This window comes from Bos taurus, chromosome 1, assembly GCF_002263795.3.
Source record: "Bos taurus isolate L1 Dominette 01449 registration number 42190680 breed Hereford chromosome 1, ARS-UCD2.0, whole genome shotgun sequence".
Taxonomy (NCBI): domain Eukaryota; kingdom Metazoa; phylum Chordata; class Mammalia; order Artiodactyla; family Bovidae; genus Bos; species Bos taurus.
In genome coordinates this window covers 9477270-9495112 of record NC_037328.1, presented here as the reverse complement: position 1 = coordinate 9495112, position 17843 = coordinate 9477270, and the positions used below count along the sequence as shown (strand labels likewise).

General features: G+C 41.4%; 1 protein-coding gene across 2 annotated transcripts in view; it reads right to left on the bottom strand.

Moving 5' to 3' along the window:
- Positions 1-3788: 3788 nt before the first annotated feature.
- Positions 3789-17843, bottom strand: part of ADAMTS5 (ADAM metallopeptidase with thrombospondin type 1 motif 5) — a 50307-nt gene continuing 36252 nt past the window's right edge. The window contains exons 4-8 of one of the 2 annotated variants that reach the window (NM_001166515.1): positions 16980-17263; positions 14975-15158; positions 14225-14400; positions 11901-12076; positions 3789-4356 (exon numbers count right to left, since the gene is read on the bottom strand). In NM_001166515.1, coding sequence (NP_001159987.1) covers positions 3789-4356; positions 11901-12076; positions 14225-14400; positions 14975-15158; positions 16980-17263 — 1388 coding nt within the window. Of the gene's footprint in view, positions 4357-8573; positions 10285-11900; positions 12077-14224; positions 14401-14974; positions 15159-16979; positions 17264-17843 lie in introns of those variants that run through there. The other variant, XM_024993812.2, reaches the window with a different exon arrangement.

Below are 17843 nucleotides of genomic sequence, written 5' to 3'. Positions count from 1 at the left end.
ATGACTTTGTTAAAAAAGGAGCCAAGGGGAGAAACATCAGAACCAAAGACTGATCTGGTCAACTGCGTGTTCAAAGGTGCTTTGCCTTACTATGACCAGATTGTGAAATTATAGTCTGGGGCAAGCTGGTGTGATCAAAGGTGTCCCTGCTTGTCCCAAATCCTATTATCCCTCCAAAAGATTAACTTGTAATAGTAAAACATCATATCATATCAATGGAGATCCAGAAACAGTTGTGACTACAGAAAGTTATGCAGAAACAGCTATGACTACAAACATCTAAATCGTTTAAATTCGATTTGTTTACTCTCATTTATAAATTCCTAAAGATGCTGAGAGGAAATGATACTAATGTTAAGAGGGGTTTCTAAAGCAGCAGAAGACATTATTTTGCTTCATTATCATTGATATCATTTGGAGGTTGTGATATATCAACAACTCCTTGCCAAGTTTGTCAGTGAAAGTGTATGGACCTGATTCTGAATTGTCTTAGCTTCTACTGGAAGCTTCCAGGCTACCTATATACTCTAGTTTTAAACTTAGACCTTAGTTCCTTGAATAAATGTGTTTCTTAGCTGAGGTTTGGGAAGATTAGGAACCCAAAGACCTGTTAACATAACTACAAGTGATGAACACTACTAGCCACGGAAGATTAAATTTAAAATGTCCTTAGAAAGGAAAGGGACAGTATCAGAATAAGAATACATGAGGAATATACACATATACACCTGTTTCACACAGAAAGCTTTCAGTAAAAAAAAAAAATACAAAAGCAACCAGTGCCATATATTATGTAAACTCACAAAGTGTACTTTATACACAAACATGAAGCATAAATTAAAAAGTAGGTCAACAGCAAAACATCTTAAATATAGAAGAATTTGCACATATTTTTGTTAAATAAGAATAAATAATTTTATCACACAAATTCACATACCAGTTGCAAAAACAATAAATTACTTTTTTTTATCAGTGCTGCATTTTTTTTTTGTCTGTGATTAATCCCTTCATTCTTAATGTGCTAAAACTGTTTCCACAGGAAGGCAGAGGAAATTGAATTGGTTGAATAAATTAAAACAATGTCCTTAAGCCTCTAAACAACAAGGTAGGGCTTCATTTGACATTTTCTGTTCCAGAAGAAATAAATGTTGTATTGTTCAGGGATCCCTTTTATCTACTGAAACAATCTGGAGTGTTTAGTTTTGTGAGTGTGATTAGATTCTTACTAACCTGAGCATTTTCAAACAAACTCTTTTAAACTCTTTTCTTTTTAGGAAGTGGCTTCCAGCATCCTGAATTTTACACTCTTAATTCAAGACGCAACTATGGAAAGAGAAAAGGCATAACACAACTTGAAACTGAACTAAAGTACTTTGCATATAGTGAGGATTTTCCCTTTGCTCATCATTCTCTGTGTCTACCGAACACTCCATTTCTTTAAATTTCAGTTTCCAGTCTATATATTTTCTCAGGAGTTTAGACATACATTCCTTAGTCAATCTACTGATACCCATACAAAAAAAAGAAAAAAAAAAGCCCCTTAGATAGAAGCATGGAATAGTGGTTTATTTATTTTAAACTCTCTAGGATTGCTCCTATGAGAAGTGTAAAACTTCGGTATTTGGGGAAAATTGGAATCATTGATAAATCATATTTTACAAATCTATGAATACAGTATGGAGAAGCAGAATAGGAGACAATCACGTTTGCTCTTCAATTATTTTTTAATGTTACTGCCAATACAACCACAAAAGATTAAAAAATTGCCATAGCTGAATTACTTGATTCAAGTTATTTTGAATATTGGAAAAAGTAAAGCTGGTCTGTTAATTCTCTCAGCATAGTCAAATGATCAGTGTTATTTTTCTTTTTTCTACTGATGGGAACAGCTTTGCTCTCAGTGCCTCGTATCTGGTACCTTCATCAAATGGAGGTTAGCAGTCTTGTACAGGCCTCCATTCTCTAACTGATACTTGATTAAGAAAAAGGACCATGTCTAAAGCAAAGTCAGCCTACAAAAACCCAAAGGATGATTAACACTTTTGATTTCTTGAGAAAATACTTGAAACACAGAGACATCCATTCCCTTGGTTTACTGAAATGAATGTGCTATATCAAGATCAATTACATAATTCTTTTATATTAAAAATATGTTATGACAAAAATAAATTCTCATGAGCTTAAGGAAACTCAAATAGTAGTTCCCTAATATCCTTATAAGCAAATCTCTAATAATAGGGCACATTTGGTAGGATTATTAGAAAATTTCATAAAAGCAAATTGTTTGTGCTATTTCACAAAGAAAAATCAAATAAAATGAAATATTTTAGTTTTTCTGAACCATGTCATAGAGGGATGTGGTTTATTGCCTATAAAGTTTCTATGCAGGTGACTGGAAAAATTTTCCATGTCTAACTATTCCAACTCACAATCTACCTAAACAGGCTATGGAAATAAGAGCAAACTTTGCAAAGGTCATCACATTTCATCACTCACTGGTACTACCAAATGCTTTCTAACTGGGAACACTCTTAACAGTATCAGTATACTTGGATTAAAAAAAAAATGCAAAGAATTATTGCCCATGGTGTGGAAACAGTCTTGTTAATATTCACTTTTTTTTTTTTTGCACTAGCCACATTAACAATAACCACTTCTACATGCGTCTGACTACCAAGTCAACAAGTCCAAAACATCATAGGTTCAGAACCCTTGAACAAAGCAAACAAATGAGCAAAAACAAAACACACTATAAAGGCTTGCTGGTAAGAGGTATACCAGTGTTGAATGTGTTGAAGACTTTGCTGTGTGTTCTGTATGGCTACGACACATTGTGAGATATCAGACAGAAGCCAGAGAGAGAGAAAGCAGTTGTGAAAATATAACTTGAAAATATGGTGAAGCAGGTATTTTTTTGTTTGTTTTTACTTTTAAATTCTAACAGGAGGAAATTAATTTTCAGACCTTTGAATACTGATACACACACAAACACTTCTACCTCCTCATGATACATTAATTTGTCTGGCTGCCTGAAAAAATACAGGCAGTTAGTGATTTAAATAAATGGACCCCTGCATATATTTAAATGACTAGGTACATTGAGACCCTTTTTTCTTTTCAGAATTTCTCAGAAGATGCTTGCTGTCAAAATGTTTTTTGACAAAAATTATATCTCCCGTAGTCTGAACATATAACTAACTCTTTTTAAAGCAGCAGCAAGTTCTTAATTTCCAGTAAAACATCCACAGCTCTTTCTGGAAACTGGAAAGAGTGGAAATAGCTGCAGACCTACTTTGGTCAAATACTTTTTTTTAATAGAAATATATATATATATATTTTGATAGAACCAAGTGATATAAAGTGACATACCAAGGAAGAATGTATTTACAAACAATAAAAATAAGCTGCTGTGTAAATAATATGCATGAAAATGATTATGATGCCTTTGAAGACATTCTATAAGAGGTAGGTGAAGAGGGAGAGCCTGCTCGGCCATCTTCGAATGTCCCCTGATTCTACATTCATCCGTGTTTCTGCAATCTCCTCGGCCCAGGGGATGTTCAATAACTCGCAAGTGTTGCCACGTTTCAAGGTCACCACTGTCCCACGAAGCAGTGCACACCTTCATTTTGGTCGCTGAGGGCAGATTCTGCCCATAATCGGACTCCTCGTTGACGATGACACGGCAGGGTGTGACTTTCTGCGCTTTAGGTGGACCCTGTGTTCACCACGCCTGCATCCGCGAGCCATCCTTTCAGCCGTCCCTGGAGACGGTCATAACCACAGGGCTAACACTTCTTCTGAAAACACTGCTTAAACGCGGAAGGCCTCTGGGAGAGGAGACATCCCTTCGCCAGCTTCCGATTCCCGTCCTGGCACTGCACCGTCCTGGTGTGCCAGCCCGTGTCACAGGTTCGCGAACAGGCAAGCCAGGGGCCCGTCACCCACTGCAGCTGCGGGGTGGGCGAGCCCACTTTATTGCTGCCCTGGCTGGTGACAGAGTTTGCTTTTGGAGCCGACTTCTTGGGAACGAAGAAGCTGTAGCGGACATCAAGGGCTTTCGTGGGGTCTGTGGCAAGAATCTGCACGATGAGAATTTCCTTGGTGGCTGAGTAGCCCATCCCGTGCAAGAAGTCGTCCCTGTGGCTCCAACCGCTGTAGTTCATGACGGTCCCGTTGATGTCGATGATGGTTTCTGAAGTGGAGATCATGTACTTGCCATTGATCAAGTACTCACCGTTTTTCTTCTTCAGGGCTAAGTAGGCAGTGAATCTGGTCTGGTCCTTGGCCTTGAACTGGCGGACTTTTATGTGAGTCGCCCCTTCGGGGATCCTCACGACGTCAGTGTAACCCTTACTGGAAAGCAAGGATGTCCGGCAGGGGAGAGAGAAGGAATGGGGGGCGGGGTGGGGGAGGGAGGAGGAAGGAAAAAAAAAAATAAGTAAGACGCTTAACAAATAGATGCACAAATAGAATTTCTCTAAAAGTGTGGAAGACCCGGGTTTCATCCCTGGGTGGGTATCAAAGGGAATGGAGAGAAGGGAATGGATACACACTCCAATATTCTTGCCTGGAGAATTCCATGGACAGAGGAGCCTGGTGGGTTACAGTCCATAGGGTCACAAAGAGTCGGACACTAACTGAATGATTAACACTCATACATTACCTTATCTTAGTGCAGTTTTAATGTATTAAAATTTAAAATTTTCAATTTATTAAAGCTTAAAATTGTTTTCAAATGTTGGTTTTCTTATAACAAGATAAAATTATAGTTAGACTATCATATGGTATACATTTCTTTAAACAACAGGATTTTTTAATTTTCTCTTATTATTTTTGGCCACACCAGGAGTCATGAGGGATTGTAGTTCCCTGATCAGGGATTGAACCTATGCCCCCTGCAGTGACAGCACAGTCTTAACCACTGAACCACGAAGGGATGTCCTGTATACATTTTTATTATGTTCAAAATTTACAAAGCTACTCTATGTTCTTTTTGGCACAAAATGGGATACACATAAACTGAAACCAACAAAAATCTACCCTCAATTAATCTCACAGAAATCTTTCAATTAACGTTCCTCAAGCTTGTATGCACATTAAGATCACATGGGGATCTTTGAAAAAGTTCAAAGCCTGCAAATCTGAATCCAGGGCAGTTAAATCCTCATCTTTCAGGATGGGTCAGAGGCAGCAGTACTTTTGGAGTTTCTCCCACCATTCCAATGCGCATACTAGTTGAGAAACCATGGGCTTAATTATTTGTTAGACCAGAGACAGCATAGAGGCTCTGATTCTGTTTCTACCTTACACTCTGGATTTGCTGGGGCAGGACAGAAAATACAACATAAAATTCTGTAACTGGGTAACCACAGCTTAGTGGTATCAAAAGGGGGAAAAAAAAAAAGAAACATTAATGCCTTAGCAAGTTTCCCAGAATTATTAGGGTCTGCAAAACTTTATGGTGGACTGACTGAGGCTTTTATAATGAGCAACAAATGAGATAGATTTCTAATGATCCATCTTCTGCTCAGGAAAGTGGGCAAAGGTATAAGTAGCTCTGATATCCATAAGTTTGCAGAAAAGGTTAGGATGAAAGTTAACTGAGCACCAAGGCATTACACCAGTGCAGAGGAGGCATCTTTTGCCAAAATCTTTGTCTAAGTAATTAATGTCTCCATATGTTTTAGCTTCCTAGCTATTTAAATATAAACAAATACTTTGCTTGTGCAGTTTGACTAATGTGTGTGAAATTTACTTATTTACTTTCAAATTCTTACTCAAGTTTAGAGGATATGGGGCAACTGATCCATATATGGAAAATCCAAGTGTGTTTCCCACTCAAGCATTTCCTCTGAGTTGGAGAGAAGGCTTATTCCCAGGGAAGGCCCCTTTGTACTGGGCATCTGATCTACAGTGATGGCCAGGCAGGTGGCAGAACGTCTTACTGTCTTGAAGAGAGAAGATGCAATGTTGACTATATGGCTTACCTATTCAATTTGATTTATTAACTTTATTTATGTAGTACATTTTGGATTAAATTCTGTCACAGGATCTTTTTTTTTAAGTGTCTAATAGTAAGAAAGGAGATGTTTCTACAATGGCTTCAAACAAAGCCAGGAGAAAAATATTCCATCTTACCTAAAAAGCCTTTCACCTTGATGAGGGTGAAAGAGGAGAGTGAAAAAGCTGGCTTAAAACTCAACATTAAAAAAATGAAGATCATGGCATCTGGTCTCATAATTTCATGGAAAATAGAAGGGGAAAAAGTGGAAGCAGTGACAGAATTTACTTTGGGGGGCCCCAAATCACTGTCGACAGTGACTGCAGCCATGAAATGAAAAGATGCCCGCTCCTTGGAAGAAAAGCTATGACAAACCTAGACAACATATTAAAAAGCAGAGACATCACTTTGCCGTCAAAGGTCCATCTAGTCAAAGCTATGGCTTTTCCAGTAGTCATGTATGGATGAGAGCTGGACCGTAAAGAAGGCTGAGCGCCAAAGAACTGATGCTTTCGAACTGTAGTGCTGAAGAAGACTCTTGAATCCCTTGGACTGAAAGGAAATCTAACCAGTCAATCTGAAAGGAAATCAACCCTGAATACTCACTGGAAGGACTGATGGTGAAGCTGAAGCTTCAATACTTTGGTTGCCTGATGAGAAGAGCCGACTCATTGGAAAAGACTCTGATGCTGAGAAAGATTGAAGGCGAAAGGAGAAGGGGGTGGCAGAGGATGAGATGGTTAGAATCACCAACTCATTGGGCATGAATCTGAGCAAACTCCGGGAGATAATGAAGGAAAGGGGAGCTTGGTGTGCTACAGTCCATGGGGCCGCAAAGAGTTGGACATGACTTAGTGACCAAACAACAACAACAGAATCATACATTACCATGTGTAAAATAGATAGTCAATGGGAATTTGCTACATGACTCAGGGAACTCCAACTTGGGCTCTGTAACAACCTAGATGGGTGGGATGGTGAGGGAGGTTCAAGAGAGAGGGGACATATTTCTACTCATGGCTGATTCATGTTGATATTTGGCAGAAACCAACATAATACTACAAAGCAAGTATCCTTCAATTAAAAACAAATAAATTAAAAAAAAGAGAAAGCAGAAAAATTCAATGTGTAAATGAATTACACTGCAAATCTAAACAAAACTCAAGTACATGTTTGGAAAAAAAAAAGCCTATCGGGGAAGATATATTAAAGTAATTTGCCCAAGTTCACTAGAGTTAACCAGTGGCAGCGCTAGGAGATTTGACTCCCAATTTCTGCTCCTTTCACCAGGTGTCTGTGCATGGAACCCTTAGCTCAATCAGCTGAACTTACTAACAGTTAAATGAAAATATGTTCTGGTAATGTTCAGAGTTTAAGTGATACCAAACAGAGTGTCAAGAAAGTAAAGAATGTCGGTTGAGAGAATCAGGCAGCACAGATTTTTTTTTTAATCCTTGTTCTTGGAGTCTGACTCATACTCATGAGAATCACTGGGAACTCAGCCCATGCAGGTCTCCAGACTGAGCAGCTCAAGGCACTGGGCAGTATGAAGATTTGTGCGCTGATTTCTTGATGCTTCAGTAAAATAGGATTTCCTTTTATTCCTTATTTGTTTTCTTTCACCCTGCTTGGTATCATTTGAACTCTGGGCATTAACCAGTTTCCTTGGTCACCATGAATGAACGCAGCTGTTTTCATGTAAGTATGAAGTATGAAGTGTGGATGGCAGGGCAAGGAATCTTCTTTTTTCTTTATGCAAATATCCCTTTTTTTTGGATTTCTTTCCCATTTTGGACATGGAAGCAACGTAAATGTCCAGAGGAATGGATCAAGAAGATGTGGTACATATATATAAACAAATATTACTCAGCCATATAAAGGGACAAAATTGTGCCATTTGCAGAGACGTGGATGGACCTAGTGAGTCTAATACAGAATGGAGTCAGAAAGAGAAAAACAAATACTATATTAACACATATATGTGGAATCTAGAAAAATGGTACAGATGAACCTATTTACAAAAGGAATCTTCTTGTGTCCAGGGCTTTCTCCATAGTACTAAGAACAGCACCTGCCATGACGGAATACATGCATTCTTACATATTACACATGCTGTCATGGAAGTGACATTCTAGCAGGAGTGGGGGAGTTAGACCCCCAAATAAAATTATGTGACTATATCTGTTGATAAGAGCTGTGGAGAAGAGAGGAGAGTAAGAAGACAGCGGAACAAGGAGGAAGGGGAGAGACCCTCCAATTAATTTAAGGAAGTCACTGCCTGGGAGCAATGGGGGTTATATTTAGCAGACATTTAAAGGAATTTTAGAGGAAACATTGATTATATTCATTGTCAAAAACTGTTCCAGGCAGAGGAAATAGCACCCGTGCTCCTGCTTGCCTTGTTTGAAGAGCGTTGGGAAGTTGGGAAGTCCAGGATGTTAGAGCAGAACAAGAGAAGAGGCCAAGGAAGAAGAGACTCAGAGCAGGGCAGGGACCAAAGCTTTTGGCATCACCCAGGTTACAAAACAGCCTTGTACACTGACTCTAAGTGAGCTGGCAGCCACTGAAGAGTTGAGCCCAAGAATGCCACCATCTGACTCAGGTAAGAAGAGACCATGAAGACCCATGGGCTGGGAAGCCACCCTTGGGAAGACTGCGGGATTGATACAGCCAAAGAGGATGACCACCGGATGGTGGTGCTTGCCCTCCTGGTGGTGAGGGGCAACCAGGTTCTGGGACACACCTGGGAAGTAGGACTGAGCGGATTTGCAGATGAACGGATGTGGGGTGTGACAGAACATGAGGTGTGAAAGACGGCTCAAAGTTTTAGACCTAGGCAGTAGAAGGACTGACTTGCCCTTTAGTGACATGAAGAAACTGAGAGAGGAGTGAATTAAAATTAGGATCATGTTCCTGAAGAATTTTGAACTTGGTGAAATATTTTAATATGCATAATCTCATTTGATCCTCATGAAAACATTTATTTGCAAGATAATTACTATTATTTGCATTCTACTTTCAAGGATGTTAGTAGGAAAAAAGTTGAGTGATTCCTCAAGACCACATGGCTAGGGAATTACTAAGTCAGAGCTGGATTGCAAATATTCCAGGAACATTGGAATTGGAACTGGAACTGGAACTGGAATATATGCAATCCAGCTCCAATATCAATGTTCCTTTTTCTCAGTCAACTATGTCAAGGTAATTTATTCAGGATACTCAAACAGATCATTTGCATCACAAACTCTAATCTTGGTCAAATCAGTTTGCAAGGATTTATGGTGCATCCTGCTTGTTGCTATCATGAATACCTTCATCTTTTTGTGTGACAGCAAATACGTGTTTATTTGCTGTAAATACATAAAAAACCTAAAAGCTAAATCTAGCATTATAAGAGTCTTATAAGTTGATGTGGGAAGAATACATAGCATATAGTACGTAAGCTATTTTTTAAAAAATAATTTTCTTTCTTTTTTTGGTTCTGAATTTTTTCCCTTCCTTCTTTCTCTCTCTCTCTCTCTCTCTCTTTTTTTTTTTTTTTAACAAATAGCCTGTGCATCCTATTTTTATGACCTAAACTATAGCCTTTACTTTGGCATTCCCCAGTCATGGAAAACTGCGTAAATCTGAAGTTTCAGAGTCCCAGATCCCTCATTTATAAAGCAAAACATTAGATGGGATCTTTTCTAAGGTGCCGGCAGCTTTGAAATATACTGAAATGCAGAATATAATTGGACTTGCAGGCTTTTTGACCTAGATGGTCCAACACCATTAGATGAATAATTATAATATCACTAGCAACAAGATTAGGAATGAATATTTTAATACAGAATAAATTCTCCAGCCATACATTTTTTATCATATCAAAAATCACATTTAGTTTTTTTTACATTACCATGGCATGCGATTTGTTTTAAGAAATGCTTCTTGTTGACTTGGCTTGTATATTCCTCTCCAGTTACAGACAACACAGCACATACATCAGGAATACAGATGCACCTGATTGATGTATGTGTGTGAGTGTGTGTGCACACTCAGTCGTGTCTGATTCTTTGTGACTTCATGGATTGTAGCTCACCATGGAACTGTAACCCTCCTCTGTCCATGGCATTTTTCAGGCAAGAATATTGGAGTGTGTTGCCATTTCCTGCTCCAGGGGATCTTCCTGACCCGGGGATCAAACCCGTGTCTCTGGCATCTCCTGCATTGGTAGGCAGGTTCTTTACGACTGTGGCACCTGGAAGCCCCATCAAACCAATACCACATAGCATAAGGGTAGTCTGGGGAAGAGGAAAAACAATTCTGCATTCCTGCAGACTCTTTAGCTGACTCAGTCATCCTAGCCGAGCGTATAATATTTCATGCCAGAAACTGGTTACTTTTTAAACTTACATTTTTAAAGCAAGAGTGTAATCAAGGACCATGAGAGGGAGCAGGAAACAGATATTATGCTTCATAGAGTAGATAGAAACCAGGGTAGTGCACTCAAAAACAGGCTTGCCCTCTACACCACTGCAGATCACTTACATTTTGGTTTGAGAAATGTTTTCTCAGGAAAAATATAGCCCAAAGAGAATTTATTTGTTTAAAAAAAAAGTAGTTAAGATGGAAACCAGTCATCTCTTCCTAAATTGCGTTTCAGGAATAACAGATCTGCAAGGTATGGCTCAAGTGGAATGTCACAGATTTTTGTCTTTGCCTTTTTCGCACTCTAAAAAACCTGGGGCCATGGCCATTGTGATTCCATCTGCTTTGAGAGGTGCCACAAGTTTCCAGTTGGCAGCCAGGGCTCATTTCACATCCTTGCCTTCCTTTCTCATATTCATAAAGCATTAATAAGGGGAGGCTGGCTAAACCTCCTCTGAGACAGGCCTGGGATCTGGGACGCTTTGCTGCAGTGCTGCAATGCTTGCACCTGGACACACCTCTCCTCCAGCAACAAAACTCAAGGAAACTGTATGGGACTAAAAATTACTGCATGTGTGATCGACTGTGTGTAGCTGGGGCAAATTCTGGGCCCCCAAAATACGAAGAGATTAAAAAACCCAACCGCCACTTTTGAAGAGCATGGAGCAAAAAACAGGGTACTGTGCCTGCCCCCCTTCACTCTACACCACCAGAAAGTGAAAGTGTTAGTTGCTCAGTTGCGTCCGACTCTTTGCAACTCTATGGACTGTAGCCCACCAGCCTCCTCTGTCCATGGAATTCTCCAGGCAAGAATACTGGAGTGGGTAACCATTCTCCCTTCTCCAGGGCATCTTCCCGACCCAGGGATAGAACCTGTGGTCTCCCGAATTGCAGACGGATTCTTTACCCTCTGAGTCATTCCACCAGAAGGGTGGGCAAAATACCTAGGTCCCCCTCTGGCCAACCCATGGACACATTCCTACTCATCCCATATAAAGAATGAGCTCTCTCTCCTCAGGGGAGTGAGCAAGCAAGGGGACCTGTTGCTTGTTGTTTTGCTTCCCTTTGTATGGGCCCCAGTAAAGCTTTTCTTGAATTTCTTGTATGCCCTCTAGTCAATTTCTATTGCTTAGAGGAGGCCAAGAACCCTGGTGGGTAACATGCCCACAGATAGCTTAGGATGTAATGAGTCCTCCTTTATCAATTTTGTAAGAGTCTAAAGTCACATGATGCGAAGAACTGACTCATTTGAAAAGATCCTGATGCTGGGAAAGATTGAAGGCAGGAGGAGAAGGGGACGACAGAGGATGAGATGGTTGGATGGCATCACCGACTCAATGGACATGAGTTTGAGTAAACTCCGGGAGTTGGTGATGGACAGAGAGGCCTAGTGTGTTGCAGTCCATGGGATCGCAAAGAGTTGGACACAACTGAGTGACTGAACTGAAAGTCTTGTTCAGGTCAGTTAAAGGTGGTTCTCTCACATTACCTTTTTTTATTGAAGGTTCCGACCACCTTTGTGCAACTGGAGTTGTCTCCTCCACAGACGCCACATTTGTCATACTGCAGCTTCGAGCCAATGATGCCGTCACAGCCTGTCCGCACACACTTCCCCCGGACACACACGGAATTGCTGTATGGCCTGCACTCTGTCCCATCGGTCACCTGAATAATGAGAAACACCTTAGCGATGGGAAATACTGGGTCTGCATATGTGGTTTCTTTGATTAAATCAAGTTTTAATTTGGGACTTTTAAGTTTGGTTGGAATAGATTTTATATCAGAAACTAAACAACCCAAAGAAGAAAAACAAACACCACCCCCACCCCCCCAAAAAAAGCCATGGTTTCCAGGAGTATTGAGTAGAAAATCTTTGACATATTGGCAGGAAGATGAACTGGGATAAATCAGGGTTATGCCCTTTCTTTCTTCTTTCTCTCTTGAGCTTAATCTGAATGTGTTAGGAGATCCAAAGTCCTCATCTCCATTTCTGTGTCTGTGATAAGTCCCCATGGTATAGTCTTGTCTTTCTATTGCAGAATATTTCACCCAGTATGTGGGACTGTTTGTCACTTGTGTGGAGAGAGGGAGAGCAGGATTTGAGCAGGCTCAAGAATGTGGGCATCCTTTCTGGTTGCATACTTGTTATTACTGTCATAAAATTGAAAATCTACGCCAGACACGCACAGCCTTGTCATGTTGGAAAGCATTCCCTATTGTGTGAAATGGTGAGATGCTGAAATAGAGATGTGTGCATGTATGCTCAGTTGCTTCAGTCGTGTCCAGCTCTTTGCAAACCCACAGTCCATGGCCCAGCAGGCTCCTCTGTCCATGGTATGGTCCTGGCAAGAATACTGGAGTTGGTTGCCATGCCCTCCTCCAGGGATCGAACCCGAGTCTCCTGTGTCTCCTGCACTGCAGGTAGATTCTTCACACTGAGCCACCAGGGAAGCCCCAAATAGAAACAAATGTGTAAAAAAAGGAGTCTGGGGAAGTCTGAGAAAAGTACTTACTGGAAGAGACTGCATATTTTTGAAAAAAAGAATTAGTGTATATTGAAAAAGGTAGTTATAAAATAGTATATATATGACCTCTTAGTGGTTTGTGTATGTAACACACATAGTCATACAAATAAATGTACATATTTTGTATTTGTGTATAAACAAAACTCTTGTCATATATGTCTGTGAGTATATGAACACGTGGATGTGTGTTAATTGGGGTGGGATATTCTTCAACAGGTTAACAACTCTCTGAATGATTATATTTCCAGATAATGGTTTTTGCTTTTATTTTTTATATAATATTTTTAAAAGAAAATGTTTTATTTTGCAATAAAAGATGAAATGTTTTAAAATGTACATAACTGGGACATTAACTTATTTTTCAATAATATGTCATAAATATCTGAATATCTGTTACAGAGGTGGTTTTAAATATCACATCTATTTACAAATTAGATAAACCGTATTTTAAGCCATAGCATAATGTTGATTGTGAGAAGTGAAACTTCAGTAATTTAGAAAATGCTCTTCTGTGGAAAATAAAGGATGTATATATTATGATGTGTATATCTAGAGGGACATTGATTCATATTAAAAATGCAGGACATTTTAAAGTCTCAGTCAGGGATAATGATGTTGACATCCTGCTTCATGAATCACCAATGGAATTCTTCAATAAAACACAGAAAAAATAGACAACTTTCTTGTTTTATAGTCCCCTTTACAAATATAATTTGTGCTAAAAATATGAAAAAGTATTCTTTTGAGAAGTAGTCGTTCCATCTAGGAGGGAATACAAACTTTAAGTATCCTTTATATTTATCTTTGCTTCCCAGGTGCCTCAGTGGTAGAGAACCTGCCTGCCAGTGCAGGAGATGCAGGTTTGAACCCTGGGTCGGGAAGATCCTCTGGAGGAGGACATGGCAACCCACTCTAGTATACTTGGGAATCCCATGGACAGAGGAGCCTGATGGGCTACAGTCCATGGGGTTTCAAAGAGTCAGACACGACAAATTACAAATGTACCTAGGGAATGCTATTTTGAAGTTAAGGTCACAACTCATCTTCTTGACAGTTACGCTTTTTCAAAAAATAGCTTTTAAAACATTTACTTGTTCTGTTTACAAAATCCTTTTGATTCACTGTAGCAAGTTTGAAAATATAGAAATTACAGAGGTGAAAATAAAACCTTCCAATATCTAGCCACCCCTCAAATAATGACTGTTTACATTTGGTATGTGCAGCCTCCATCCTACCAAGTACTTCCCACCAAGGACGCCCACTGTTTCTGGACAGTCTGAGCAGTTACCTTTGGAGAGAACACCACGTAGTAGCCAGTGCCCTTAGCTCTGCAGGTCAGTTTGCACACGTCTCCGGGCAGGACACCAGCATATTTGGGAACCCATTCCACAAACGTTTTGACTCCTTTTGCATCAGACTGATATCCATTTTTGGCCTCACACTGCTCATGACGAAAAGATTTACCTAAAAATAAAAAAAGCACATTATTACTCTGTTCTGAAACTCAGATACATTCTTATTCATGTAAATACTTTTAAGGAGAAGATGCTGGTTTTTTTTCTACAGTCTCTTGACACACCAGTGTTGAAGGATTTTTATCCACAGAGTTGAAAATAGCAATTACTTTTTCCTACTCCCAGAATACTCAACTGTTTATGATAATAATTTAAAAACCACTCATGTATTTGTTACTGATTTGCACACTGGTGGAACAGTGTGGTACAAGATTAACAGAATATTTCTTCAGCCTCTCCTATTGATGACGGCTAGAATAAAATTGTTGTTGTCTAGTTGCTAAGTCCTGCCTGACTCTTTTGCAACCCCATGAACTGTAGCCCACCAGGCTCCTCTGTCAGAGGATTTCCCAGGCAAGAATACTGGAGCCATTCCCTTCTCCAGGGGATCTTTCTGACCCAGGAATTGAACCCATGTTTCCTGGATAGGCAGGCAGACTCTTTACCACTGAGCCACCAAAGAAGCCCCAGAATACACATTACGCTTGACATATGGTGGCTGCTGACACTTGGGAGCTGCGTACCGTTAGCTGGGCAGGGCGTGACGCTGCAGGAGCGGTAGATAGCCCTCTTCCCTGTGCAATAGCGGCCGTTGTTCCTGGGCGCTGGGTTATTGCAGTGGCGGTAGGCAAACTGCACTCCGCCCCCACACGAGCGAGAACACTGGCCCCAGGACCCCCAGGACCCCCAGTTGCCGTGGCTTGATGTCTAAAATAGAAAACAGGAGATATTTTACTCAGAAGAGTGGACAATTTTCAAAATGTACATTCAGAAATCACTTGCATGCAATGACTCGGTGGAAATGTCATTGCAGATAAAACATGATCACCTCTGAGTTTAACACGGTCACAGATGTTGAACACTCTGAAGTTGCAATGCGATTCCAATTCTAAACAATCCACCTTTTCTGCCCCCTGCGCCCCCAGCACTAGAGGATCTGAACAGGTGTGTACTTGGTCACTCATTCTTGTTCAACTCTTTTTGACCCCATGGACTGTAGCCCGCCATGGGCTCCTCTGTCCATGGGATTATTCAGGCAAGAATACTGGGGTGGGTTGCCGTTTCCTCCTGCAGGGCATCTTCCTGACTCAGGGATCAAACCTGTGTCTTCTGCATCTCCTGCACTGGCAGGTGCATTCTTCACCCCTGAGCCACCTGAGAAGCCCAGAGGGTTTGAATATTCACCTGAAGTACTGGGCACGCTGCAAGGACCTTCTGATAACTGTGTGTATCTGTCAATTACCACTGAATCATGGTTCACCTTGTGTCCACTCTGACTTTGCATCTTTAAAGAACTGTGTGATGCTAAAGAAGCTGCATGATCCCAGGCTGATTATGCTTCCATCTTTTCTCCCTCTTGAGCACTCAAGTTCTGCAGTCCCTTTGCAGATATCACACAGCCCATCTGTCACATGTAAACGTATCTGACCTGAGCTTGGCTTCATAACACCCAGGAGAAAGGAAAAGAGACAGATACTAACAGCACCCAATCACATGGACCAACACCACAGGGAATGAAGAGCCCTGTTATGACATCCCAGGTTGATTCCTCTGGAAACGCTGCAGCAGGAAGCCAAGAGACGCCAAAAGGAAGATATTAGAAACTCCTTTGTCAAGGACATTCCTGAACAACCTCCTCTGGCTGCATGGTTCAGGGTGTCTGTGTCAGGGTATCTGAGACTAGTAGCTTGGGTGGTAAGCCTTGAAAGGAACAAGCAATGAGCCGATGGCAAAGGTCTTCCAGGGACTCTGAAAATGTTGCAAGTGAGAAGGAACCAATGCTTTGCTTGACAATGAAGGTGGTGGGAGCTGACGTGAAGCTGGACTGGTTATACAGGGAGGGAGGTCGGGTGCCTTCCTACAGCAGATGTGGCTACTTTAGTTACTGAAGTTGGATGACTTGCCGTTGCCTCAGATGGTTAAAGGATCCGTCTGCAAGGTGGGAGGCCCAGGTTTGATCCCTGGGTTGGGAAGATCGCCTGAGGAATGAGATGGCAACCCACTCCAGTATTCTTGCCTGGAGAATCCCACAGACAGAGGAGCCTAGCGGGTTGTAGTCCGTGGGTTTGCAAAGAGTCGGACAGGACTGAGCAACTATGCATGTAGCAGGCACACCATGAGGGGGACCAGGAACATTTTGGAGCTGACCAAGTATTCCTGAGGATCATCTGTCAGCTCTACTGTGATTCCCTTCCTGAATTTAAACAAATGTATTCTGATAACTTGAAGAGCAGTTTGAAAGCAAACTCCCAAGTGGTGACTTGGGGGCCCTACTTGTGGTCTCAATGAGACAGAATCTGGGCTCTCTACTTATTTATTACTGGTATAACCCGAGACTGGCATTTTCTCCAGTAATTAACAGCTGAGGATGACTCCTCCAGGTAAAAGAGGAAGCGGTAAATAGATCCCTCAAGGAAAAATATTTTAACTAGGAAACAGAGCCTTCTGGGGACAGTCCCCTCCACATGTCACAGGAATGTACTTCAGCCCTTGAGGCTCCAGGCCTTGCGTGACAAGAAAAGCACTTACCGAATAATATTTTTTCTTGGTTTTGTCCACACACTTGCCCTGCAGGCAGATCCTCCCTTTCCCACATGGTGTTCCTTCCACGGCCGGCAGCTTCTTGGTCAGACACACCATCTGGCCCTGGCGCACCACGGCACACCAGAGGCGGGCACACACGTCCATGCCGGGACACACCGAGTACTCTGGCCCGAAGGTCAGGTTGCACTGCTGGCTGGCATCGTAGGTCTGGCCTGGGAGCTCCTCGGGCCCGGGAATCTGTTTTCGTGGTAGGTCCAGCAAACAGTTACCTACAAGAACAACCCAGATTGGCCACTGTTCTGCATTTCTGTTTCCAACTTTGAAAATGATGGATCTAAAGAGGCAAGACTCCAGCTGGTGTGGAGACACATTGCATCCACAGATCCCCGGTGAGGGGACTCTCTGGACAAGGCTGGGCACCTCCATGAACTTGCCAACACTCACCAGGATTTCTGATGGATGATGTGCCCTGGGGTATCCATAATGATGGTATCATAATGACGGCAGTGAATTTTGTTTGATTAAATAAAATTTTGCAATAATTAGCTGTGAAAATAACCATCGTGCTGAGGGACTAAAAGAAACTGGGATGGACCTAGCAGAAATCAGAAAGTGGGTATAATAACAATGTGTATGCTGTGTGCTAAGTCACTTCAATCATGTCTCACTCTTTGCGACCCCATGGACGGTAGCCCGCCAAGCTCCTCTGTCCATGGGATTCTCCAGGCAAGAATACTGGAGTGGGTTGCCATGTCCTCCTCCAGGGGAGCTTCCCGACCCAGGGATCCAACCGTGTCTCTTATATCTCCTGCACTGGCAGGTGGCTTCTTTTCCACTGGTGCCACCTGG